This window comes from Salmo salar, chromosome ssa27, assembly GCF_905237065.1.
Source record: "Salmo salar chromosome ssa27, Ssal_v3.1, whole genome shotgun sequence".
Taxonomy (NCBI): Eukaryota; Metazoa; Chordata; class Actinopteri; order Salmoniformes; family Salmonidae; genus Salmo; species Salmo salar.
The window spans coordinates 30452321-30479421 of record NC_059468.1 but is presented as its reverse complement, the minus strand read 5'-3'; the positions used below and the strand labels follow the sequence as shown (position 1 = coordinate 30479421).

The 27101-nt window shown below is 46.7% G+C and overlaps 1 protein-coding gene across 4 annotated transcripts in view; it reads left to right on the top strand.

The window, feature by feature from the left end:
* The window catches only part of LOC106588927 (cytoplasmic dynein 1 intermediate chain 1), a 129635-nt gene that overhangs the window by 53696 nt on the left and 48838 nt on the right, over positions 1-27101 (top strand). For all 4 annotated transcript variants that reach the window (XM_014178483.2, XM_045709255.1, XM_045709257.1 and 1 more), the window contains 4 exons: positions 10083-10175; positions 11677-11842; positions 12144-12243; positions 12634-12759. In XM_014178483.2, coding sequence (XP_014033958.2) covers positions 10083-10175; positions 11677-11842; positions 12144-12243; positions 12634-12759 — 485 coding nt within the window. The remainder of the gene's footprint in view (positions 1-10082; positions 10176-11676; positions 11843-12143; positions 12244-12633; positions 12760-27101) is intronic.

Here is a 27101-nt window from a genome sequence, read left to right as displayed (position 1 = left end):
AACAATGATGTTGTCCCTCAGAGTGAACACTCACAAACACGCTTACACACACACACACACACACTCACACACACACACACACACACACACACCAGTGGAGGCTGCTGAAGGGAGGACATATCATAATAATGTCTGGAATGGAGTAAATGGAATGGTATCAAAGATGTGGTTTCCATGTGGTTGTTTCCACTCCATTGGCTCCATTCCAGACGTTATTATGAGCTTTCCTCCCCTCAGCAGCCTCCACTGACACACACACATGTTGTGAGCTTCCTGTATCATGCATAGGATTACATTGTAGGAGTTTGTAGGAGTACAAAACAGTACAAAAGCAAAAATATATATTTCAGAATTGACTGGAAATGGTATTGTGTTCACTTACACGTAAAAAAAAAAGGTATTGTTGATAACTGAAGCATGCTATCTCTTTTGAGAGATATTTTACTCCACACAGAGTTCACATTGGGTGGTGTCAATAAACTAGTAGAATCCCCCACTGTAACAGAGCCCAGGTCAGACCATTTGTGATATTTTTGGACAGTTGAATGTGATGTGGTATGAGTCTGAGGATATTCTCATACTCATGTGTGTCCCAAATGGCACCCTGTTCTTTATATAGTGCTGTGGGTTGTGGTCCAAAATAGTGCACTATATCTATATAGGGAATAGTTTGGCATTTGGGACACAACCTCTGAGTATGAGTATAGTGTGATATCAGACAGGCGTTTGTCTCAGTCAGAACAGAACAGGGGTTTCGTGCCAGGACCACATTAGAGGACTCTTTCAAGTGCTCGTCGCCTCCTCCTACTCGTCAGTGCAGAGCCTGTGTTGTGGTCTACACGCTGCTCAACACACAGCTTCTGAGGAGAACCCCGCTCCTTACACTGTGTGTGTGTGTGTGCCAGATGTCCTCACAAGAATAGTAAACCAACAAAAAATCTGAGGGGTTAAGGGTTAGGGGTTAGGGAACATAGGATTTTGATTGGGAATCAATTGTTAGTCCCCATAAATTGTGTTTGTGTGTGTGTTCGCTCTCATTTAAAGGGTTATTCCCAGTGCATGGGATGCTACCACTCCTGTCCTTATCTCTCCCTTTTCCCCTATACTTCACATCCACACCTCTCTACGGAGGACACCTCTCTACGGAGGACACCTCTCTACGGAGGACAAATAAACCAGTAGATGAAAGCCTAGTGTCATCCACCTGCTGTCTAAGGCCATCTTGTCCTGTGTGTGTATTTCTTTGTTTGTTTGTGTTATTGTATGTGTGTGTGCTCCCGCCCTTACATCTCTGTGTGTCACAGGATGCACTAGGTGCCAACACTCATCTGTCAGCGATGGTACAGGCCCTGGCACGGCCTCTAACACAGCACTGGACCCTCTCCAGGCAGGCAGGCAGGCAGACAGACAGGCAGGCAGGCAGGCCAACCCACACCAGCCTTCATTCTCCCAGCGATGAGCGTGAGCTGGCACATTTCAGCATCATGCCAACATAAAATAAAAGGGAATCTTTGATCTCTCTCTAGCTACCCGTTGGAATATATTCTAAGGCTAAGGCCACCGGGTGTCACGGCATCAGACGTTTTAGAATGCGTCCCAAATTGCGCCCTATTCCCTAAGTAGTGCACTGCTTCTGACCTGAGCCCTACGGGCCCTGGTCAAAAGTAGTGCACTACAAATGGAATAGGATGCCATTTGTGACGCATTCTAAAACGTCTGATGCCGTGACACCCGGTGGCATGGCTGTAGTATCTGTAGCTTGAGGGAAGCTCTCACTACAGCACAACATGGGCCGTATCTAACTATCCTAAGCCCCTGTATGCTATAGTAACACTGTCTACATGTAGCTGCTACACCTTAACCATCCAGCCAGTGGGAATCAGAGTCTAATACACACAGCTCTCCACAGAGAGTCCAGCTCCTAAGATCCTTACAGTGCCGTTGAATTACTGTTTATTTTCTCTCCCTCCATAATGGATTGGCCAATTTCAGCTCATCTGAGATAATTCACTGTAGAGTTAGACACATAATGGCTAACAAAGCTCAGGCCCATTCAACCCCAGCATATGATTAAGCTGGTAATTAGCCTGCTAGCGCACAAGCTAATCTAAATAATAAATACTCCATGGCTGGGGGGGAGAAAGCGTGGGCTGTCAATGTCTTAGGACTCTGACGGGGTAGGGGTCCTTCTGAGTTGAGCTGAATGTCCTATACGCTTATAGGTGTCTATGGAGATCCTGTCTGTCTATGTGCCGCTGGGCTGGGCGGAATTGACTGGGCCAGCGTGAGGAAGGAAGCGGAGGGAGATTGAGCAGCGAGATATGTCAGGGATACGGAGGATGTCATTACCCCAGGGGGTTGGGAGAGAAACGGGAGCCCCCAAGCCAAGTTTCATCAAGCCAGCCCCCCTGCTATCAGTGGCTGGGTGGATCCTGGTTAATGTGTGTTCCCGCTGGTACCGTGCAGTATTAAGCACCAGGTGGAACGGGAAAGCATCCCGTGACTGGAATGATATGGTGGAGGGAGGGAGACTGTTTTCATTGAATCATTTTGTTTCTTTTTTTCTCTCACCTCTCCAGGCTCCAGGATTATAAATATGCTTTGTGTATCTGTGTGTGGACGTGTGTCTCTGTGTGTCTCTGTGTGTGGACGTGTGTCTCTGTGTGTGGATGTGTCTCTGTGTGTGGATGTGTCTCTGTGTGTGGATGTGTCTCTGTGTGTGGATGTGTCTCTGTGTGTGGATGTGTCTCTGTGTGTGGATGTGTCTCTCTGTGTGGACGTGTGTCTCTGTGTGTGGATGTGTCTCTGTGTGTGGATGTGTCTCTGTGTGTGGATGTGTCTCTGTGTGTGGATGTGTCTCTGTGTGTGGATGTGTCTCTGTGTGTAGATGTGTCTCTGTGTGTGGATGTGTGTCTCTGTGTGTGGATGTGTATATCTGTATGGATGTATCTCATTGTGGATGTGTATATCTGTGTGGATGTGTATATCTGTGTGGATGTGTATATCTGTGTGTGGATGTGTATATCTGTGTGTGGATGTGTATATCTGTGTGTGGATGTGTCTCTGTGTGTGGATGTGTGTCTGTGTGTGGATGTGTGTGTCTCTGTGTGTGGATGTGTATATCTGTGTGGATGTGTCTGTGTGTGGATGTGTCTGTGTGTGGATGTGTCTCTGTGTGGATGTGTCTCTGTGTGTGGATGTGTCTCTGTGTGTGGATGTATCTCATTGTGGATGTGTATATCTGTGCGGATGTGTATATCTGTGCGGATGTGTATATCTGTGTGCGGATGTGTATATCTGTGTGTGTAGATGTGTATCTGTGTGTGTAGATGTGTATCTGTGTGTGTAGATGTGTATCTGTGTGTGTAGATGTGTATCTGTGTGTGTAGATGTGTGTCTCTGTGTGTAGATGTGTGTCTCTGTGTGTAGATGTGTGTCTCTGTGTGTGGATGTGTCTCTGTGTGTGGATGTGTCTCTGTGTGTGGATGTGTCTCTGTGTGTAGATGAGTCTCTGTGTGTGGATGTGTCTGTGTGTAGATGTGTCAGTGTGTGTGGATGTGTGTCTCTGTGTGTGGATGTGTGTCTCTGTGTGTGGATGTGTCTCTGTGTGTGGATGTGTGTGGATGTGTGGATGTGTCTCTGTGTGCGGATGTGTCTCTGTGTGCGGATGTGTCTCTGTGTGCGGATGTGTCTCTGTGTGTGGATGTGTCTCTGTGTGTGGATGAGTCTCTGTGTGTGGATGAGTCTCTGTGTGTGGATGTGTCTCTGTGTGTGGATGTGTGTGGATGTGTCTCTGTGTGTGGATGAGTCTCTGTGTGCGGATGTGTCTCTGTGTGTGGATGTGTGTTGGTGAGTATGTGTTTTATATTTTTTGTGCAACATGCCACATTATAGCCTTGTCTAAGTTTTAGAAGAGGAGCGATGTTGGGCTTTGAAGAATCTCCATTAAAATGAGCAGCTGAAAAGTTGTATTTGTTTGCTTCATCCTTGACCTTTGACCTATCTCCAGTACCGTGCCTTCATATGGGAAGATGTTTTCAGTCGTTAAGCCTCATGTCACATGGCTATGAATCACTGAAGCCTCGCTCCAGTCTCTGTGGTCAGCTGTTGTCAGTCGAACCGCTCTGCAGTACGGTCGCACAGCTCTGCACCATCCTCCCATGACCACACATTCCAACCACGGTCCTGGTCATGTGAGGTCAGGTTGTGCCTGAGCACAAAAGTGGGTTTTGGTTGGGAGCGAATCCCTCTCCTCTCCCCACAACAGACCCCAGGGATGTTGGCCTTGCAGTCCCTCTCTATCATGCTCTCTTTCTCTCTCGCTCTCTGTTACCCTCCATTCTCCATCATAACCCCAAAGGGACGACACCCAGTCCGGTCTCCCCCCCCCCCAACCCCCTAAAGGGGCTGTGGTGGTGGGGCACCTCTCCACCAAAAGGAAAAAACAGATGGATGACGAATTGAGAGAGAGAGAGAGAGAGAGAGAGAGAGAGAGCTTCCTGTGAGTCGGTCAGTTGGTGGCTTTCTGTCCTGGCTGTCCTATGTGACTGACTGACTGACTGACTGGCTTGACTGACTGGCTTGACTGACTAGTTGGCTTGACTGACTAGTTGGTTTGACTGACTGGTTGGCTTGACTGACTGACTGACTGACTGACTAGTTGGCTTGACTGACTGACTGACTGACTGACTGACTGGTTGGCTTGACTGACTGACTGACTGACTGACTGACTGGTTGGCTTGGCTGACTGGTTGGCTTGGCTTGGCTGACTGGTTGGCTTGGCTGACTGACTGCTTGGCTGGCTGCCTGTCAAGGCCTGCCTCCCTGGCCTCCCCTCTCTGGTCCCTATTGGGTTGATGCTGTTTGGCTGAGAGCAACACACATTCAGCTAGAAACCACACTGTTGGACCCGATCCCAATGCATCAGTGGTCCGTCCTCATCCTTCATCCTCACTCTGAAATGTTTTTTCTTGGGAGCAAATGACTGGCTGCGTATCAAATAGCATCCTATTCCCTATAGTACACTACTTTTGACCAGAGCCCTGTGGGAATAGAGTACCATTTGAGACGCACCCTATAGAGAGAATATGGTGGAGGATGGACTATTGGGCCTATGGAAAGAAGAAGGTAGAGGGAAGTCCTGGAGGTTCTTATCATGGCAACTGCATGGTCTCTTCACAGGTTAGAGAGTTGAACCATCAGTCCAGTCCGTACATCTAGTACATGCTAATGTAAAGGACGTCACGCTGCTTGCTTAGCAAGTTCCACTTCCTCCCAATTCAGCCCATACCTGGCGCGAACACTGCCTTGCTAACACACGTGACTGCCCTCCTGAAGTGTCTCACCAGTAGGCGCCACACTAAAAGCTAGCCATTCGCTGGCGCAAGTAGGGACACTTCAGGCTGAGGAGAAAGTTTCACACATTCCCATGTGCTACTCTCACCCCTCAAACTTCCTCAACATCGACCCCAGTGTTGAGCTGAGCGCAACTGTAAATCCGGGTCACAGCACCACTGTAAAGAACGTCACGCTGCTTTGTTAGCGAGTACCACCTCCTCCCAATTAAGCCCATACTTGGCGCAAACTCGGTACCTTTGCCTTGCTAGCACAAGTGACTGCCCTCCCAAAGCGTCTTACCAGTCAGCACATTGCAAAAAGCTAGCTATTTGCTGGCGCAAGTAGGGACAATTCAGGCTGAGGAGTAAATGTAATCACAGTTATCATATCTACTCTTTGGTGTTTGGAATCACAGTTATCATATATAATCTTTGGTGTTTGGAATCACAGTTATCATATGTTTATTTATATTATTTATTTACAAAAAAAAGTATAGAAGGTTCAGAGCAGCAGAGGTAATAAGCAGTAGGCCTACATTTTGGTGTCAACAAGGCTCTTGAGCCAGTGATTTTAATAGGCCTTAGGGCGTACTCAAACTGTGTCATACACACACTAACTCACTTAGTCACTCACTCACCCCTGAAAACAAACGACACTGGTGTTGAGTTGAGCGTGTGAGACGTGACACGTCTGGCGAGATGGAAACACTTTCTCCTGTGAACTGGGCGCCCACTGTCATCGCAACCCCTACCCAGTTAACCTCCGACCCAGGGGTCAACGTGACAACGAGCCCACTGAGGATTCGGGTGTGTGTGAGCGTGCAGATAGTGTGTGTGTTTGCGCTTTTGCAGCCACAGGTGTCTGGTGGAGTGTTAAGGGGTCTTTTGAGGCCTTCTCACCATCTGTTTCCAGGGCGATGAGCGAGGGCGGAGGGGGTTACCAACACATGCCTGGTGGAGGGAGGGAGGGAAAGGGGGTGAATGGGGAGAATGGCAGGTGCCTGTGGATGTTACCCCCTCTGTTGTCCCTTCAACGGGGGGAGTCAGTGATAATTACAGGGTCGAGGTTAGGGTGGAGTGTGAGAGGAGTTCGTTGGATCTCAAGGTCAGAGGTCAGAACAGAGTCAAGAGCATGCACGCCACTCAGAGGCACTTCCTGCTGTGTGTGTTAACTTAATCTCTGATGAGGAAAGAGGAGTCACATGTGCAGGCCATGTGGTTCAAGGCCTGTGTGATGGGAGGGAGTGGTCGTGTTACTAGTCATCATGTTGAGAGGGAGTGGGGTTGGTCATGTTACTAGTCATGTTGAGAGGGAGTGGGGTTGGTCATGTTACTAGTCATCATGTTGAGAGGGAGTGGGGTTGGTCATGTTACTGGTCATCATGTTGAGAGGGAGTGGGGTTGGTCGTGTTACTAGTCATCATGTTGAGAGGGAGTGGGGTTGGTCATGTTACTGGTCATCATGTTGAGAGGGAGTGGGGTTGGTCGTGTTACTAGTCATCATGTTGAGAGGGAGTGGGGTTGGTCATGTTGAGAGGGAGTGGGGTTGGTCATGTTACTAGTCATCATGTTGAGATGGAGTGGGGTTGGTCATGTTACTAATCATCATGTTGAGAGGGAGTGGGGTTGGTCATGTTACTAGTCATCATGTTGAGAGGGAGTGGGGTCGGTCATGTTACTAACATCATGTTGGGATGGAGTGGGGTTGGTCATGTTACTAGTCATCATGTTGAGAGGGAGTGGGGTCGGTCATGTTACTAGTCATCATGTTGAGAGGGAGTGGGGTTGGTCGTGTTACTAGTCATCATGTTGAGAGGGAGTGGGGTTGGTCATGTTACTAGTCATCATGTTGAGATGGAGTGGGGTTGGTCATGTTACTAGTCATCATGTTGAGAGGGAGTGGGGTTGGTCATGTTACTAGTCATCATGTTGAGAGGGAGTGGGGTTGGTCATGTTACTAGTCATCATGTTGAGAGGGAGTGGGGTTGGTCGTGTTACTAGTCATCATGTTGAGAGGGAGTGGGGTTGGTCATGTTACTAGTCATCATGTTGAGAGGGAGTGGGGTTGGTCATGTTACTAGTCATCATGTTGAGAGGGAGTGGGGTTGGTCATGTTACTAGTCATCATGTTGAGAGGGAGTGGGGTTGGTCATGTTACTAGTCATCATGTTGAGAGGGAGTGGGGTCGGTCATGTTACTAGTCATCATGTTGAGATGGAGTGGGGTCGGTCATGTTACTAGTCATCATGTTGAGAGGGAGTGGGGTTGGTCATGTTACTAGTCATCATGTTGAGAGGGAGTGGGGTTGGTCATGTTACTGGTCATCATGTTGAGAGGGAGTGGGGTTGGTCATGTTACTAGTCATGTTGAGAGGGAGTGGGGTTGGTCATGTTACTAGTCATCATGTTGAGATGGAGTGGGGTTGGTCATGTTACTAATCATCATGTTGAGATGGAGTGGGGTTGGTCATGTTACTAGTCATCATGTTGAGAGGGAGTGGGGTTGGTCATGTTACTAATCATCATGTTGAGAGGGAGTGGGGTTGGTCATGTTACTAGTATCATGTTGAGAGGGAGTGGGGTCGGTCATGTTACTAGTCATCATGTTGAGATGGAGTGGGGTTGGTCATGTTACTAGTCATCATGTTGAGAGGGAGTGGGGTCGGTCATGTTACTAGTCATCATGTTGAGAGGGAGTGGGGTCGGTCATGTTACTAGTCATCATGTTGAGAGGGAGTGGGGTTGGTCATGTTACTAGTCATCATGTTGAGATGGAGTGGGGTTGGTCGTGTTACTAGTCATCATGTTGAGAGGGAGTGGGGTTGGTCATGTTACTAGTCATCATGTTGAGAGGGAGTGGGGTTGGTCATGTTACTAATCATCATGTTGAGAGGGAGTGGGGTCGGTCATGTTACTAATCATCATGTTGAGAGGGAGTGGGGTCGGTCATGTTACTAGTCATGTTGAGAGGGAGTGGGGTCGGTCATGTTACTAGTCATCATGTTGAGAGGGAGTGGGGTTGGTCATGTTACTAGTCATCATGTTGAGAGGGAGTGGGGTTGGTCATGTTACTAGTCATCATGTTGAGAGGGAGTGGGGTTGGTCGTGTTACTAGTCATCATGTTGGGATGGAGTGGGGTTGGTCATGTTACTAGTCATCATGTTGAGAGGGAGTGGGGTTGGTCATGTTACTAATCATCATGTTGAGATGGAGTGGGGTTGGTCATGTTACTAGTCATCATGTTGAGAGGGAGTGGGGTTGGTCATGTTACTAGTCATCATGTTGAGAGGGAGTGGGGTTGGTCATGTTACTAGTCATCATGTTGAGATGGAGTGGGGTTGGTCATGTTACTAGTCATCATGTTGAGAGGGAGTGGGGTTGGTCATGTTACTAGTCATCATGTTGAGAGGGAGTGGGGTTGGTCATGTTACTAGTCATCATGTTGAGATGGAGTGGGGTTGGTCATGTTACTAGTCATCATGTTGAGAGGGAGTGGGGTTGGTCATGTTACTAGTCATCATGTTGAGAGGGAGTGGGGTTGGTCATGTTACTAGTCATCATGTTGAGAGGGAGTGGGGTTGGTCATGTTACTAGTCATCATGTTGAGATGGAGTGGGGTTGGTCATGTTACTAGTCATCATGTTGAGAGGGAGTGGGGTTGGTCATGTTACTAGTCATCATGTTGAGATGGAGTGGGGTTGGTCATGTTACTAGTCATCATGTTGAGAGGGAGTGGGGTTGGTCATGTTACTAGTCATCATGTTGAGAGGGAGTGGGGTTGGTCATGTTACTAGTCATCATGTTGAGAGGGAGTGGGGTTGGTCATGTTACTAGTCATCATGTTGAGAGGGAGTGGGGTTGGTCATGTTACTAGTCATCATGTTGAGAGGGAGTGGGGTTGGTCATGTTGAGAGGGAGTGGGGTTGGTCATGTTACTAGTCATCATGTTGAGAGGGAGTGGGGTTGGTCATGTTACTAGTCATCATGTTGAGAGGGAGTGGGGTCGGTCATGTTACTAGTCATCATGTTGAGAGGGAGTGGGGTTGGTCATGTTACTAGTCATCATGTTGAGAGGGAGTGGGGTTGGTCATGTTACTAGTCATCATGTTGAGAGGGAGTGGGGTTGGTCATGTTACTAGCATCATGTTGAGAGGGAGTGGGGTTGGTCGTGTTACTAGTCATCATGTTGAGAGGGAGTGGGGTTGGTCATGTTACTAGTCATCATGTTGAGAGGGAGTGGGGTTGGTCGTGTTACTAGTCATCATGTTGAGATGGAGTGGGGTTGGTCATGTTACTAGTCATCATGTTGAGAGGGAGTGGGGTTGGTCATGTTACTAGTCATCATGTTGAGATGGAGTGGGGTTGGTCATGTTACTAGTCATCATGTTGAGAGGGAGTGGGGTTGGTCATGTTACTATTCATCAATGTAATTGACCTGTACTGAAGTAGTATACAAATTCTGCAACCGGTTTGTTGTGTTGGGGGGTGGAGGTGTAGAGGAGGGGGGGTTGTAGTTTGGGTTGCTTGGAACAGTTGCTGATTAACATGACATGGCTTTGACTCCCCTGTATCTCTCAATTCTCTCTCCTTTTCGCTCTCTCTCTCTCTCTCTCTCTCTTTATCTCTCTCCCTCTCTACCCCATCACTGTCTCCTCTCTCGCTATCTCCCACCGCTCTCTATCTCCCTCTCTCTCTTCCCCCTCCTACACCCTCTCTTTTTTTCTGTCTCTCTCTCTCTCTTTGCAGAGGAGGAAGAGGAGGATGAAGAGATCACAGAGCTGAAGCCTGGTCCAGATTCTGACCAGCATGAGGAGGAGGACAGCAAGGAGACAGAAGAGGGTAAGAAGAGGGGGATTGGGTGTAATTAAATAATTTACAGTGAAGACGTGGAAAGATGAAGGAATACTGAAGGCAACCCTAGTTTAAGCTGAAGGGAATGCTTGCATCCTAAATGGCACCCTATTCCCTACGTAGTGCATGGCTTTTGACCAGAGACCAATGGACCCTGGTCAACAATAGTGAACTATAAAGGTAATAGGGTGTAATTTGGGAGACGGCCTCAGCCCAGCACTAGCCTTTTCATCTCCCACATCTCCAGTCAAACTGTCACTAAACAAAGCCGTTGAAGCGTGAGTGAGCGGTCACTCGCGTGTGACACCCACTGGCGTATCGGATGCCAATCTCTGTGGCCGAGGTCCAGCTTATCGGCCCGTGGCACTGAGGGTCAGACCTGATTAAAAACTTGTCACTTGACCCCTCTGTCGGACTTCAAAGACAACGGAGGAGAGGGGGACGGAGAGGGGTGCGGAGAGGGGTGCGGAGAGGGATGCGGAGAGGGCATTCTTTGTGAGGCAAGGCTGGTGCAAGGAGTAAATAACTTCACTAAAGGAGGGTAGAATGCGTCTTTGTTGAGGCCAGGGGCTGGCCCTGTTTAAACACACAGAGATATAGGCACACTCACACCCTTACACACGCCCAGGGTTCCAGTGTACCCTGACTTTGATCACCCCTTTGTCGTCCTTATGAGTTGTCAGAAACAGAACCCAGAGAATCAAGTGGTCTGAGATCAAAGAGTCAGCCCTGTAATGGGGACTGCATAGGGATAGACAAAATGACATCATGCAGAGGGACATCACAACCAGCATCTCACTGGGCCCGCCGTTATTACAGGGGAGGAGGGGAAGAGGAGGAGGGGAGGAGGAGGACCTCAGAGGACTTTGTTTATTCTTATTTACCAAGTAAATTATTTTGCAGCTGGTAGTTTACTACTATGATGTATGAGGTAGTTTGTTGTATCGAAGTCTACTCTCTCCTTGATGGTAGTGACTTCAGTGATTTGGTGTAATGGTCTATAACTATTGTAATTGTTAAAAAATGTAGTGTATCGACAGAATATATTTGCAACCAGACCGTTGTCTTTGTGTGTGTGGAGTTTGAATCATGTTTATTTGGGTATACACTCACTGTAGTGTATTTAGTGCCAGTTCAGGGTAGTAGTTTGGGAATGGGTGGGTGTTTGGCATGACAAGTGTATAGTTATATTTCTAAGAGTGTGAGTGTTGTGTGTTTATTTATTTGTGACTCAGGCTACCACAGATGGCTGTGTATGGGTTGTGTGTGTCTCTGCATATTGTTGTTTACCTATTTTGACCTCTTCGTGTGTGTGTGTGTGTGTGTGTGTGTGTGTGTGTGTGTGTGTGTGTGTGTGTGTGTGTGTGTGTGTGTGTGTGTGTGTGTGTGTGTGTGTGTGTGTGTGTGTGTGTGTGTGTGTGTGTGTGTACTCGTGCGTATTTGTGTGCCTGCATACGTATGTATTCATGTCTGTGTGTGTGTGTGTCAGGCTACCCCTGCACGGAGCTGACAGAGGAAGAGAAGCAGCAGATCCTGAAATCAGAGGAGTTCCTCAGTTTCTTTGACTGCAGCATCAGGGTGATGGAGAGAGCCCTGGCCCAGGAATCAGACATCTTCTTCGACTACAGCGGACAAGACCTGGATGACAAGGAGGGGTAAGAATGTGCGTGTGTGTTTCAGGTGAAGGGTATTTGGTGAGTGTGTGTGCGTGCGTGAATGTGTGTGTCTATCTGTTGTGAGGTCTGTAGAAGGAACATGGTGTGTGTGTATGCATGCCTATGGGGCTGATAATGGCCTCATGGAGTAATGCCTTTGGTGTCAATCAGGACGTGACTCCTCATTGTTCTTCAAACACATGCCCCCCGCATGATGTCATCATCCTCTCAGAACCCCATTTGACCTAATTTACAATGGCATCACCCAGTGACCTCTGACCCCTGTTTCTATTGGCCACAGGGACTTACAAGGTGGGTCCAGTCTGTCCCTCAGTAGGTTGTTCTATGACGATCACTGGTCCAAACATCGAGTCATCACCTGTCTGGACTGGTCCCCTCAGGTAAGGACTGCTTTGGGGTGAAGTTTCCCCTATGTACAGTTCTAGGATCAACTTCCCCTCCCCAATCCTAACCTTATCAATAGTGGGGAAAATGCTAAACTGACCCAAGAACAGCATTTAGGTGTAACTTCACCCTACACCGCAAGTACCCGTGTGTGTGTTTTGGACAGAGGGTGCATGTGTCTGTGTGTGTCATCACTTACTCGACAATCGTTGTATTTTAACTTCTTCTCCATCCTCTTTCTCCTCTCCATCCTCTTCCTCCTCTCCACCCTCTTCCTCCTCCCCTGATCCTCCTTTAATTTTCCGTCTTTCCTTCCGCTCCTCTATCTCTCCATTTTATTTGATCTTGTCCCCTCTCTTTTTCCTCCCCTTCCTCTTCCTCCCCAGTACCCAGAGCTGTTGGTGGCATCCTACAACAACAATGAGGATGCTCCTCATGAGCCTGACGGTGTAGCTCTGGTCTGGAACATGAAGTTTAACAAGAACACACCTGAGTATGTCTTCCACTGCCAGGTAAAATCAGTCCCAGGTACAGGTCTATAAATCTGTTGGGTACAGGGCCTGGATTCACAAAGTGTCTGAGCTAGGTTGATATGACCTATAACTGTTCCCCACGGGATACAGATACTGGATTCGTGTGATGTATATGTCTATATATTTAACAACAGTCTGATTTAGAATTGTGTTTTGGGTCTCAACAGAGCCAAAATAAAAACGTTTTCACAGCACTTTTTCTTTTAATGTATCCTGCCAATATCTGACAAAAGGTTTAAATATTTCCCTCCAGTTGATTCATGTTTTAACTGGCAGCCTGATACAACTGGATGTGGGTAGAGCTACTGCCATCTGTGTCCCAAATGGTACCCTATTCCCTAAATAGTGCACTACATTTGACCAGGGCTCCCATAGTGCTCTGGCCAAAAGTAGAGCACTATGAAGGGAATAGGGTTCCATTTGGGATGCTGGCCTAAGACTAGGAGGACGCACCACTCCACCGCTGCAACGATGACAACGACACCAGAGATAAAAAATATGGAGTGAAGTGATATTTAATGAAAGCAGGGAGTTCTTCAGGGGTTCCTGGGCTTCGGCCTACTTGGGCAGAACATGATATTACGGAACATGTTCGCTCACTGGTGACTAAAATGACTCTGAGGTTTTGGTGCAGAAAATACCTTCGGGTTGGTCCTGATGCTAATTATTATAGACTCCAGGGCGAGTTTTGAGGTGCGTGTGCGTGTGCGCGTGTTTGAGGGAGGGCCGGGGAGGAAAGTTAGAGGACCTCCCCACTCCCAAGAGAGAGAGGGGGATTACAGAGACATCTCCATAATAAAAAGATGTGGCCTACCACTTCCTAATCCAGCAGGCCACATGTGTTCACCCACCCACGTGGATCCTCCAGTCGCATGTGCTGCTTGACTCTGTTTCCTACACCCAGAGTCTACCTCATACACACACACGCACACTGAGTTATAGACTCACACACTATCACAGACAGACACATGCACAGCCACCCACTCCCTAGCTAAAAATCTATAAAAGTGACAGCGGCAATGTAAAAATAAAAGGGCAAATGTCAAACCGAATCACTTAGTTGTTTTCAGTTTATTCAGGGTGACTGTTTCTCCTGGTCCATAGACTACTTTCAGGGTGAGGAATGGACCATTAAATCCACCCTATAGATATGAACTGATAATACAGTATGCAAAGCCTAACCCGGCGTGCCTCTCTTGTTCTTTGACACACACACATCTCAGGAAAGGGGTCAATTTGGGTAAGTGAGTGACGCTGTTGGGAAAATGTGTGCTGCAGGAAATTATATAAAAAAAGGAAAACCAAAATGGCACCTCCCAGGCTCCCTTGTGTCAGTCAGTATGAGTGTGTCCTGGGGATGTGCCATGTCTTTTCATCAGGAGGGGAAGAAAAAATGCAAAATGAACGAGATAAATAATTAAATGAAAGAAAGAAAGAAAGAAAGAAAGAAAGAAAGAAAGAAAGAAAGAAAGAAAGAAAGAAAGAAAGAAAGAAAGAAAGAAAGAAAGAAAGAGAAAGAAAGAAAGAAAGAGAGAGAGGAGTCAATCTCCAATCGCTTGGCACGGGCCTCCTCCGTTTTTTGCGCTGGAGAGGGATGAAAGGAGGCAGGAGTGGTCGGGGGAGAAGAGATATTGTTTTTCGCTCCAGGGTCTATTACAAACAGAGGCCTTTCTAGTTATCCAGAGATCAGATGGATATTAATGTGTGAGCATGTTCTGCCGTTTAACCCCCCAAACCACAGGCCCCATTTCTTTTCTCTCCTCTTCCTGAGGTAGACGCACACACTCATCCTTTATCATATCAAATCAAATTGTATTTGTCACATGCGCCAAATATAACAGATGTAGACTTTACAGTGAAATACTTACTTACAAGCCCCTATCCAACAATGCAGTTTTAATAAAATACCAACAAAAAAAGTAAGAGATAAGAATAACAAATAATTAAAGAGCAGCAGTAAATAACAAATAACGATTATCCTCTCTTCAATCACACATGCTCAGCTCCGCCACGCTCTGCCAGGGCTCTGCTAGGGCTCTGTTAGGGCTCTGCTCTGCTAGGCCTTTGTTAGGGCTCTGCTCTGTTAGGGCTCTGCTCTGTTAGGGCTCTGCTCTGCTAGGCCTTTGTTAGGGCTCTGCTCTGTTAGGGCTCTGGTAGGGCTCTGCTCTGTTAGGGCTCTGTTAGGGCTCTGTTAGGGCTCTGCTCTGCTAGGCCTTTGTTAGGGCTCTGCTCTGTTAGGGCTCTGTTAGGGCTCTGCTCTGTTAGGGATGTGCTCTGTTAGGGCTCTGCTCTGCTAGGCCTTTGTTAGGGCTCTGTTAAGGCTCTGCTCTGTTAGAGCTCTGCCGGGGCTCTGCTAGGGCTCTGTTAGGGCTCTGCTAGGCCTTTGTTAGGGCTCTGCTAGGGCACTTTTAGGGCTCTGCTATTGCTCTGCTAGGGCTCTGCTCTGTTAGGGCTCTGATGGGGCTCTGTTATTGCTCTGCAATGGCTTGCTATTGCTCTACTTAGGCTCTGCTAGGGCTCTGCTATTGCTCTGCTCTGTTAGGACTATGTTAGGGCTCTATTAGTGATCTGCCACGGTTCTGTTAGGGCTCTGCTAAGGCTCTGCCGGGGCACTGTTAGGGCTCTGCCGGGGCTCTGCCGGGGCTCTGCCGGGGCACTGCTCTGTTAGGGCTCTGCCGGGGCTCTGCTATTGCTCTGCTCTGTTAGGACTATGTTAGGGCTCTGTTAGTGATCTGCCAGGGTTCTATTAGGGCTCTGTGAGGGCTCTGTCACTCTTGGCTTGGCAGGGACCAGAGAGGACACAGGCAATGTTCCTTCAATTCAACCATTTTTCCAGAGCTGCCCACAGTGGCTCGCTTGACCGCCTGGATCGCTCTTTCTCTCTCTCTTCAATTCAAGGTGCTTATTGGCATTGGAAACATATGTGTACATTGCCAAAGCAAGTGAAATAAACAATTTAAAAAAGTGAACAGTAACTATTACACTCACACAAGTTCCAAAAGAATGAAGAAATGTTAAGTGTCGTATTATGTCTATATACAGTGTTGTAACAATGTGCAAATAGTTAAAAAATTCTACTGGCCCCGTGGGAATCGAACCCACAACCCTGGCGTTGCACACACCATGCTCTACCAACTGAGCCACAGGGAAAACAGTATGGGTATGTGACCGGTGTGAAAGGGCTAGCTAGATAGCGGTGCACGCTAGTAGCATTTCAATCACTCTGAGACCTTGAAGTAGTTGTCTCTCTCTCTCTCTCTCTCTCTCTCTCTCTCTCTCTCTCTCTCTCTCTCTCTCTCTCTCTCGTCTATTTACTTTCTCTTGTTTTCATTCTGTTATCTCTCTCTCTACTCCATTCTCTAATTCTATAGCTAGAGGACTTGTGATGTCTCCAGGAGCAATATAGCATCATTTTTGTCTTTATCTGTTGTGGTCTAGTACTGTCTTTTTGCTAGCTAGGGTCATCTACTTTAAGTGCTGCCTGTCTTCCCAGTAGCCTTCAAAGTGCAGTATAACTGCAGTTAGAGTGCAGTATAACTATTTTGCAATTACTGCATCCAAAATACCACAGTCGACTGCAGTTACTGCACTTTTACTGCAGTTTCAAAACGACAATATTTTTTTGTCACTTGAGTATCTTACCTAGTTATTTTCGGATTATCTTATTTTGCTCTTTTGCAACTGTGTGTGTTTTCTATACCTTTTCGCTCCTCTCCCTGTAGGCTTTACAGATGCCCCCCTCCCCTTGGCTGCAACCCTTATAATTTAGTGTACCCTGCACGCACAACCCATGTGGAATTCCAGGTCTCTGGCAGCGTTTGGAACTGCCAATCTGCAGTCAAGAACGCCAAGTTAATTTCAGCCTATGCTCCCCTTTAGTACCTTGACTTTTTGGCCCTGACGGAGACATGGATCACCCCAGAGAACACTGCTACTCCAGCTGCTCTCTCTTCATCTGACTACGTTTTCTCTCATAGTCCAAGAGCATCTGGTTGTCGCAGTGGTGAAAGGGCTACCCTTTTCTTCTAAGTGGAGATTTTGTCTTTTCTCCCTCTCACCTGTCCACACACAAGATGGCGGCAGAGGCAGACGTTTTACGTGCCCCCAACCGATTTGTTTTTTGTTCGTTTATCTGCGTTGTTTGTAACTTCTTTTTTTACTATTTTTGTACACAATGTTGCCGCTACCGTCTCTTATGACCGAAAATAACTTCTAGACATCAGGACTGCGATTACTCACCACGGACTGGCAGAATACTTTTTCTTCTTTCACAACTCTGACGAGCCCGTGGTGGAGGATATACGGCTCCCTCGAGAACAGGCCCCGACCCCAGTGATCTGCGTGAAGAGGAGGTGGAGAAAGAGAGGCCAGAGGGCGGCAGCCTTCTGAGGAGTTGGAGGCGATCGAATAAAAAAAATGACTTCTCTCAATTCTGCTAGCAAACATGCAATCTTCGGACAATAATATTGACGAGTTATTGGGACATTAAAAACTGTAAAATCTTTGTGGCTGAACGACGACAATATCAACATACAGCTGGATGGTTATGTACCGGCAGGTACATAATGTACCGGTAGGATAGAACAGCGACGTCTGGTAAGACAAGGGGCGCCGGTCTATGTATTTTTGTAAACAACAGCTGGTGCATGATATCTAAGGAAGTCTCGAGCTACAGCTCGCCTGAGGTAGAGTTTCTCATGATAAGCTGCAGACCACATTACCTACCGAGAGAGTTTTCATCTATATTCTTTGTAGCTGTTTACATACCACCACAGTCAGAGGCTGGCACTAAGATAGCATTGAATGAGCTATATTCCACCAGAAGCAAAGAAGAAAATGCTCACCCAGAGGCGGCGCTCCTAGTAGCCGGGGACTTTAATGCAGAGAAATTTAAATCAGTTTGACCAAATTTCTATCAGCATGTTAAATGTACAACCAGAGGGAAAACAACTCTGGACCACCTATACTCCACAGGCAGAGATGCATACAAAGCTCTCCCTCGCCCTCCATTTGGCAAATCTGACCATAATTCCATCCTCCTGATTCCTGCTTACAAGCTAAAATTAAAGCAGGAAGCACCAGTGACTAGAGCAATAAAAAAGTGGTCAGATGAAGCAGATGCTAAGCTACAGGACTGTTTTGCCAGCACAGACTGGAATATGTTCTGGGATTCCTCCGATGGCATTGAGGAGTACACCTCATCTGTCATTGGCTTCATCAGTAAGTGCATCGATGACGTCGTCCCCACAGTGACCATACATATCCAACCAGAAGCCATGGATTACAGGCAGCATCCGCACTCAGCTAAAGGCTAGAGCTGCCGCTTTCAAGGAGCGATGAACCATCAAACAGGCAAAGCATCAATACAGGACTAAGATCAAGTCATAGTACACCGACTATGATGCTCGTCGGATGTGGCAGGGCCTGCAAACCATTACAGACTACAAAGGGAAGCACAGCCGAGAGCTGCCCAGTGACACAAGCCTACCGGACGAGCTAAACTACTTCTATGCTCGCTTCAAGGCAAATAACACTGAAACATGCATGAGAGCACCAGCTGTATCTGGAAGACTGTGTGATCACGCTCTCCGCAGCCGATGTGTGTAAGACCTTTAGACAGGTCAACATTCACAAGGCCACAGGGCCAGACGGATTACCAGGACATGTATTGCGAGCATGCGCTAACCAACTAGCAAGTGTTTTCACTGACATTTTCAACCTCTCCCTGTCCGAGTCTGTGATACCAACATGTTTTAAGCAGACCACCATAGTGCCTGTGTCCAAGAACACTAAGGTAACCTGCCTAAATGACTACCGACCCGTAGCACTCACGTCTGTAGCCATGAAGTGCTTTGAAAGGCTGGTCATGGCTCACATCAACACCATCATCCCAGAAACCCTAGACCCACTCCAATTTGCATACCGCCCCAACAGATCCACAGATGACGCCGTCTCTATTGCACTCCACACTGCCCTTTCCCACCTGGACAAAAGGAATACCTATGTGAGAATGCTATTCATTGTCTACAGCTCAGCGTTCAACACCATAGTGCCCTCAAAGCTCATCAATTAGCTAAGGATCCTTGGATTAAACACCTCCCTCTGCAACTGGATCCTAGACTTCCTGATGGGCTGCCCCCAGGTGGTAAGTGTAGGTAACAACACATCCGCCACGCTGATCCTCAACACAGGGGTCCCTCAGGGGTGCGTGCTCAGCCCCCTCCTGTACTCCCTGTTCACTCATGACTGCACGGCCAGGCACGACTCCAACACCATCATTAAATTTGCCGATGCCGATGATCACCGACAATAACGAGACAGCCTATAGGGATGAGGTCAGAGACCTGGCCGTGTGGTGCCAGGACAACAACCTCTCCCTCAACGTGATCAAGACAAATTAGATGATTGTGGACTACAGGAAAAAGAGGACCGAGCACACCCCCATTCTCATCGACGGGGCTGCAGTGAAGCAGGTTGAGACCTTCAAGTTCCTTGGTGTCCACATCACAAACAAACTAACATGGTCCAAGCACACCAAGACAGTCGTGAATAGGGCACGACAAAACCTATTCCCCTCAGGAGACTGAAAAGATTTGGCATGGGTCCTCAGATTCTCAAAAGGTTTTACAGCTGCACCATTGAAAGAATCCTGACTGGTTGCATCACTGCCTGGTATGGCAACTGCTCGGCCTCCGACCGCTAGGCACTACAGAAGGTAGTGTGAACGGCCCAGTACATCATTGTGGGGCGGCAGGTAGCCTAGTGGTTAGAGCATTGGCCTAGTAACCGAAAGGTTGTAAGATCGAATCCCCGAGCTGACAAGGGAAAAATCTGTCGATCTGAACAAGGCAGTTAACCCACTGTTCCTAGGCCGTCATTGAAAATAAGAATTTGTATTAACTGACTTGCCTAGTTAAATAAAGGTAAATAATAATAATAATAATAATCACTGGGGCCAAGTTTCCTGCCATCCAGCACCTCTATACCAGGCGGTGTCAGAGGAAGGCCCTAACAATTGTCAAAGACTCCAGCCACCCAAGTCATAGACTTTTCTCTCTGCTACCACACGGAGTGCCAAGTCTAGGTCCAAAAGGCTTCTAAACAGCTTCTACCCCCAAGCCATAAGACTCCTGAACATCTACTCAACTGGCTACCCAGACTATTCACATTGCCCCCTCTCCACACCACTGCCACTCTCTGTTGTCATCTATGCATAGTCACTTTAATTAACTCTACCTACATATACAGTTGAAGTCGGAAGTTTACATGCACTTAGGTTGTAGTCATTAAAACTCATTTTTCAACCAGTCCACAAATTTCTAGTTAAAACTATAGTTTTGGCAAGTCGGTTAGGACATCTACTTTGTGCCTAGACACAAGTAATTTTTCCAACAATTGTTTACAGACAGATTATTTGATTTATAATTCACTGTATCACAATTCCAGGGTGTCAGAAGTTTACATACACTAAGTTGACCACTGCCTTTAAACAGCTTGGAAAATTCCATAAAATTATGTAATGGCTTTAGAAGCTTCTGATAGGCTAATTAACATCATTTGAGTCAATTAGAGGTGTACCTGTGGATGTATTTCAAGGCCTACCTTCAAACTCAGTGACTCTTTGCTTGACATCATGGGAAAATCAAAAGAAATCAGCCAAGACCTCAGGAAAATAATTGTAGACCTCCACAAGTCTGGTTCATCCTTGGGAGCAATTTCCAAATGCCTGAAGGTACCACATTCATTTGTACAAACAATAGTACGCAAGTATAAACACCATGGGACAACGCAGCCGTCATACCGCTCAGGAAGGAGACGCATTCTGTCTCCTATAGATGAATGTACTTTGGTGCGAAAAGTGCAAATCAATCCCAGAACAACTGCAAAGGACCTTGTGAAGATGCTGGAGGAAACCGGTACAAAAGTATCTATATCCACAGTAAAACAAGTCCTATATCAACATAACCTGAAAGGCTGCTCAGCAAGGAAGAAGCCACTGTTCCAAAATCTCCATAAAAAAGCCAGACTACAGTTTGCAACTGCACATGGGGACAACGATCGGACTTTTTGGAGAAATGTCCTCTGGTCTGATGAAACAAAAATAGAACTGTTTGGCCATCGTTATGTTTGGAGTATAAAGGGGGAGGCTTGCAAGCCGACAAACACCATCCCAACAGTGAAGCACAGGGGTGGCAGCATCATGTTGTGGGGTGCTTTGCTGCAGGAGAGACTGGTGCACAAAATAGATGGTATCACGAGGATGGAAAATTATGTGGATATATTGAAGCAACATCTCAAGACATCAGTCAGGAAGTTAAAGCTTGGTCACAAATGGGTCTTCTAAATGGACAATGACCCCAAGCATGCTTCCAAAGTTGTGGCAAAATGGCTTAAGGACAACAAAGTCAAGGTATTGGAGTGGCCATCACAAAGCACTGACCTCAATCCTATAGAACATTTGTGGGCAGAACTGAAAAAGCATGTGCGAGCAAGGAGGCCTACAAACCTGACTCAGTTACACCAGCTCTGTCAGGAGGAATGGGCCAAAATTCACCCAATTTATTGTGGGAAGCTTGTGGAAGGCTACCCAAAACGTTTGACCCAAGTTAAACAATTTAAAGGCAATGCTACCAAATACTAAATGAGTGTAGGTAAACTTCTGACCCACAGGGAATGTGATGAAAGAAATAAAATATGAAATAAATAATCCTCTCCACTATTATTCTGACATTTCACATTCTTAAAATAAAGTGGTGATCCTAACTGACCTAAGACAGGGAAATTTTACTAGGATAAAAATGTCAGGAATTGTGAAAAACTGTGTTTAAATGTATTTGGCTAAGGTGTATGTAAACTTCCGACTGTACATAGTACCTCAACTAACCGGTGCCCCCGCACATTGACTCTGTACCGGCACCCCCCTGTATATATTGTTCTTTTTTACTGCTGCTCTTTTATTACTTGTTACTTTTATCTCTTATTCTAATCCGTATTTTTGGAAACTGCACTGTTGGTTAGGGGCTCGCAAGTAAGCATTTCACTGTGACTAAGTTAGCATCGGCGCATATGACTTATTTGATTTGATCTGCTCATTTGAATTCCATGCTGTCACTGTCACTTCTCTACTCAAGCTTATCATTGTTGTCATCTATTGTCCACCAGGTGCCGTAGGAAAGTTCTTCAATGAGCTTGACACCTCATCTCTCCCTTCTGCTAAATCTTTCTCCCTACTGTCTCCTGATTCTCCCTCTTTGGCCCTACTCTCCTCCCTTTCCGCATCCTATGACTTGCACTGTCCCCTTTCCTCCCAGCCAGCCTGGCCCTCCCACTCTGTGGCTGAGTGACTCATTGCGAGCTTACAGAACAGTGCTGCGGACAGCTGAGCGAAAATGAAGGAAAACTAAACTTCTGGAGGTCCTATCATCCTTTCTTTCTCTCCCTCCTCTCTTCCTTCTGTTTCTCTGTATCTGCTGCTAAAGCCACCTTCTATCACTGTACATTTCAAGCTTCTGGATCTAACCCTAAGAAACTATTTTCCACCTTCTTCTCCCTCCTTAATCCTCCACCCCTCCCCTCCTTCTCTGTGGACAACTTTGTCAACCACTTTGAAAGAAGGTTGACGACATCCGCTCCTCACTCCCCTCCTCCCTTCTCCAGACCATCTCTGGAAACCTCCCATTCCTCATTTCCCTCATCAACTCATCCCTGACCACTAGCTACGTTCCCTCTATCTTCAAAATGGCTCGAGTCGCTCCCCTCCTCAAGAAACCAACACTCAACTTATCTGACGTCAAAAACTCTATACCGTTATCCTTTCTTTATTTTCTTTCCAAAACACTTAGGTGTGCTGTCTCTGACCAACTTTCTCGTTATCTCTCTCAGAACCATCTTCTTGACCCTAACCAGTCAGGTTTCAAGACGGGTTACTCAACTGAGACTGCTGTTCTCTGTGTCACTGAGGCTCTCCGCACTGCCAAAGTGAACTCTCTCTCCTCTGTTCTCATCCTCCTAGATCTATACGCTGCCTTCGGCACCATGAACCATCAGATCCTCCTCTCCACCTTCTCAGGGCTGGGTGTCTCAGGGTCTACATACTCTTGAATTGCATCCTACCTGGCAGGCCGCTCCTTCCAGGTGACGTGGACAGGATCTGTTTCTGCACCACATAATCTCACTACTGGTGTCCCCCAGGGCTCGGTTCTAGGCCCTCTCCTCTTCTCTCTATACACCAAGTCATTCGCCTCCGTGATATCCTCACATGGTCTCTCCTATCATTGCTATGCATATGACACTCAACTACTTTTCTCTTTCCCCCTTCTGACACACAGGTGGCAACATGTACCCACGTGCCTGGCAGATATCTCAGCTTGGATGTCGGCCCACTACCTCAAGCTCAACCTCAACAAGACGGAGCTGCTCTTCCTCCTGGAGAAGGCCTGCCCGCTCAAAGACCTCTCCATCATGGTTGACAACTCCACAGTGTCGCCCTCCCAGAGTGCAAAGAACCTTGGCGTGACCCTGGACAACACCCTGTCATTCTCTGCAAACATCAAAGTAGTGACTCAGTCCTGCATGTTCATGCTCTACAACATCCATAGAGTACAACCCTACATTACAGGAAGCGGCACAGGTCCTAATCCAAGCACTTTTCATCTCCCGTCTGGACTAATGCAACTTGCTGTTGGCTGGGCTCCCCGCTTGTACCATTAAACCCCTGCATCTCATCCAGAACGCTGTAGGCTGCCTGGTTTTCAACCTTCCCAAGTTATCTCATGTCACCCCGTTCCTACGCACACTCCTTTGACATCCAGTCAAAACTCCCATCCAGTACAAGACCATGATGCTTGCCTACGGAGCAGCAAGAGGAACTGCCCCTCCCTACCTTCAGGCTATGCTCAAACCCTACACCCCAACCAGAGTAATCTATTCTGCCACCTCTGGTCTCTTGGCTCCCGCTCAGTCCAGTCCAAGCTCTTCTCTGTCTTGGCACCCCAATGGTGGAACCATCTTCCCCCTGAAGCTAGGACAGCAGAGTCCCTGCCCATCTTTCGAAAGCACCTGAAACCCTACCTCTTCAAAGAGTATCTTAAATAATCCCCCTTCTCACCTCGACACCACCCCTTTTCTAGCTCTGGCTTTGGTGAGAACTACTTTATAGAGGAAAAGTGTACTTACTATGCCTGTGATATATGGTTGTCCCACCGAGCTATCTGAAGATAAATACACGTGGTCTGCCATTGTGAGGCCGGTTGGACATACTGCCAAATTCTCTAAAGCGATGTTGAAGGTCACTTGAGAAATAAACATCCAATTCTCTAGCTACAGCTCTGGTGGACATTCCTGCAGTCAGCATGCCAATTGCACACTCCCTCAACTTGAGACATCTGTGCCATTGTGTGACAAAATTGCACATTTTAGAGTGGCTTTTTATTGTCCCCAGTACAAGGTGCACCTGTGTAATGATTAAAAATAAGCTTTTTGTGCGTATGGAATATTTCGGGATAATTTTATTTCAGCTCATAAAACATGGGACCAACACTTTACATGTTGCGTTCATATTTTTGTTCAGTGTAATATTTAAAGTCCCCAAATGCATTCACTTTTCCAAACAGCTAATAATAGACTAGCTAGTAGCTACTAGCTTCATTGAGTAATGGTAGCTGTGAGCTGAATAATTATAGCTGTCTAATCAGCATGGATATCCAAAAATGGCTGGGCACTGCCAAAGAGCAATAAAACGGAGGACCACCATGTTGAGTGCGATACCGAGCTCACAGAGCAAACTGCTGGCCCAACCACCAAGGTTGAGGAGCCTAGCAGCAAATGTAATACCCGCCCATACCCCACAATGCCTGCTGACCAACAAGATCGAGAAGAGCCATGGCCTAGCACCAACAGCACGAGGGTAACATTACAACAAGCACCTGCACCTCTGTTACCTCAGCAACTAGGACCTGATGACCTGTTGGATATAAACAAACTGAACCAGTGGAAGCAGAGTTTATTGATTCTTGCTAAATGAAATCGCAACCACAGCCAGCAACAACAAATGGACACCCCACTCAGTGTTGTTCAAAGATACGGCGGGCCTTTGTCAGCAATGCCGACTGTGCTTTTGGGACTGAAACATGGATTAGGATTAACATTTGGGACATCTACAGCAATGTGTGACACTTCTTTCTCCACTCTGAAGTGCGTATTCAGTGAACACAGCCGCAGCATGTTACATCAACAAGAAGCACAGCTTGTCCAGATGACATTTGAATGGGACCTGACAAGTAAATTTTGCCAGGAAAAAGAATGAAATCAGAAAATTCTCTTGAGGTTCAACACAGCATGGAGGAGGCTGCAACTCATCTAATTGGTAAGCTACAACCTTTATTGCCCTGGCCACCTTGACAGAAGGATTAATTAATTGGGTTTCCCTCTTGTAAGCCTACTGGTTGTTTGCTGGATTTATGAATGTAGTGTATAGTTTAGGCCTTGGCTTTTTACTTCAATGCATCTTTTAGATTCTTAATTTCATAGCTTGCTTTTGCGGGTCTAATTGCTATTGATACAGTGCATTTGGAAAGTATTCAGACACCTTGACTTTTTCCATAATTTGTTAGTCTTATTCTAAAATAGATTAAATGGTTTTTACCATTATCAATTCACACAATACCCCATAATGACAAAGCAAAAACATTTTTTTGTAAATATTTTTGCAAAAAAAATGATGAATAAATACTGAAATATCACATTTACATAAGTATTCAGACCCTTTACTCAGTACTTTGTTGAAGCACCTTTGGCAGCGATTACAGCCTCGAGTCTTCTTGGGTATGACGCTACAAGCTTGGCACACCTGTATTTGGGGAGTTTCTCCCATTCTTCTCTGCAGAGCCTCTCAAGTTCTGTCAGGTTGGATGGGGAGCGTTGCTGCACGGCTATTGGCTGGGCCACTCAAAGACATTCAGAAAGTTGTCACAAAGCCACTGCTGCGTTATCTTGACTGTGTGCTTAGGGTCGTTGTCCTGTTGGAAGGTGAACCTTCGCCCAAGTCTGAGGTCCTGAGTGCTCTAGAGCAGGTTTTCATCAAGGATCTCTTTCTACTTTGCTCCGTTCATCTTTCCCTCGATCCTGACTAGTCTCCCAGTCCCTGCCGGCGAAAAACATCCCCACAGCATGACGCTGCCACCACCCTGCTTCACCGTAGGGATGGTGTCAGGTTTCCTCCGGACGTGATGCGTGGCATTCAGGCCAAAGAGTTCAATCTTGGTTTCATCAGACCAGAGAATCTTGTTTCTCATGGTCTGAGAGTCCTTTAGGTGCCTTTTGGCAAACTCCAAATGGGCTGTCATTTTACTGAGGAGTGGCTTCCATCTGGCCACTCTACCATAAAGGCCTGATTGGTAGAGTGCTGCAGAGATGATTGTCCTTCTGGAAGGTTCTCCCATCTCCACAGAGGAACTCTGGGGCTCTGTCAGAGTGACCATCGGGTTCACCTCCCTTACCAAGTCCCTTCTCCCCCGATTGCGCAGTTTGGCCAGGCGGCCAGCTCTAGGAAGAGTCTTGATGGTTCCAAACTTCTTCCATTTAAGAATGATGAAAACCGCTGTGTTCTTGGGGACCTTCAATGTTTCAAAAATAGTTTGGTACCCTTCCCCAGATCTGTGCCTCAACAGGCTTGGTTTTTGCTCTGAAATGCACTGTCAACTGTGGGACCTTATATAGACAGGCGTGTGCCTTTCCAAATCATGTCCAATCAATTGATTTTACCATAGGTGGACTCCAATCAAGTTGTAGAAACATCTCAAATATGATGAATGGAAACAGGATGCACCTGAGCTCAATTTCAAGTCTTATAGCAAAGGTTCAGAATACTTATGTAAATAATGTATTTCTGCTTTTTATTTGCAAAAAATTCTAAACCTGTTTTTTTTGTCATTATGTAGATTGAGAAAAAAAGCAATTGAATCAATTTTAGAATAAGGCTGTAACGTAACAAAATGTGGAAAAACTCAAGGGGTCTGAATACATTCCAACTGCACCGTAGATATACAGTTTTACGTTATTTGACGGGTATAAGGACGATGACCAACGTAGCATATTGTTTGTGCTCTGAGGTGATGCTGAAATTGGCAGTGCATCTAAAGTTATCCTTTCATTGTGCTGACTGGCTGTAGCCGTATGTCCATGGTCCTGAATCAATGGTTACGATGCGTGCTGTTTTAATGAGCGCATATCAGGCTACCAGTCTTCGTGGGGCTTCTGTTCAACATCATGTGCTTTCTTGTGTGAAAACAACAGTTGTTGTGTATATGGCTGTATTTCAGATA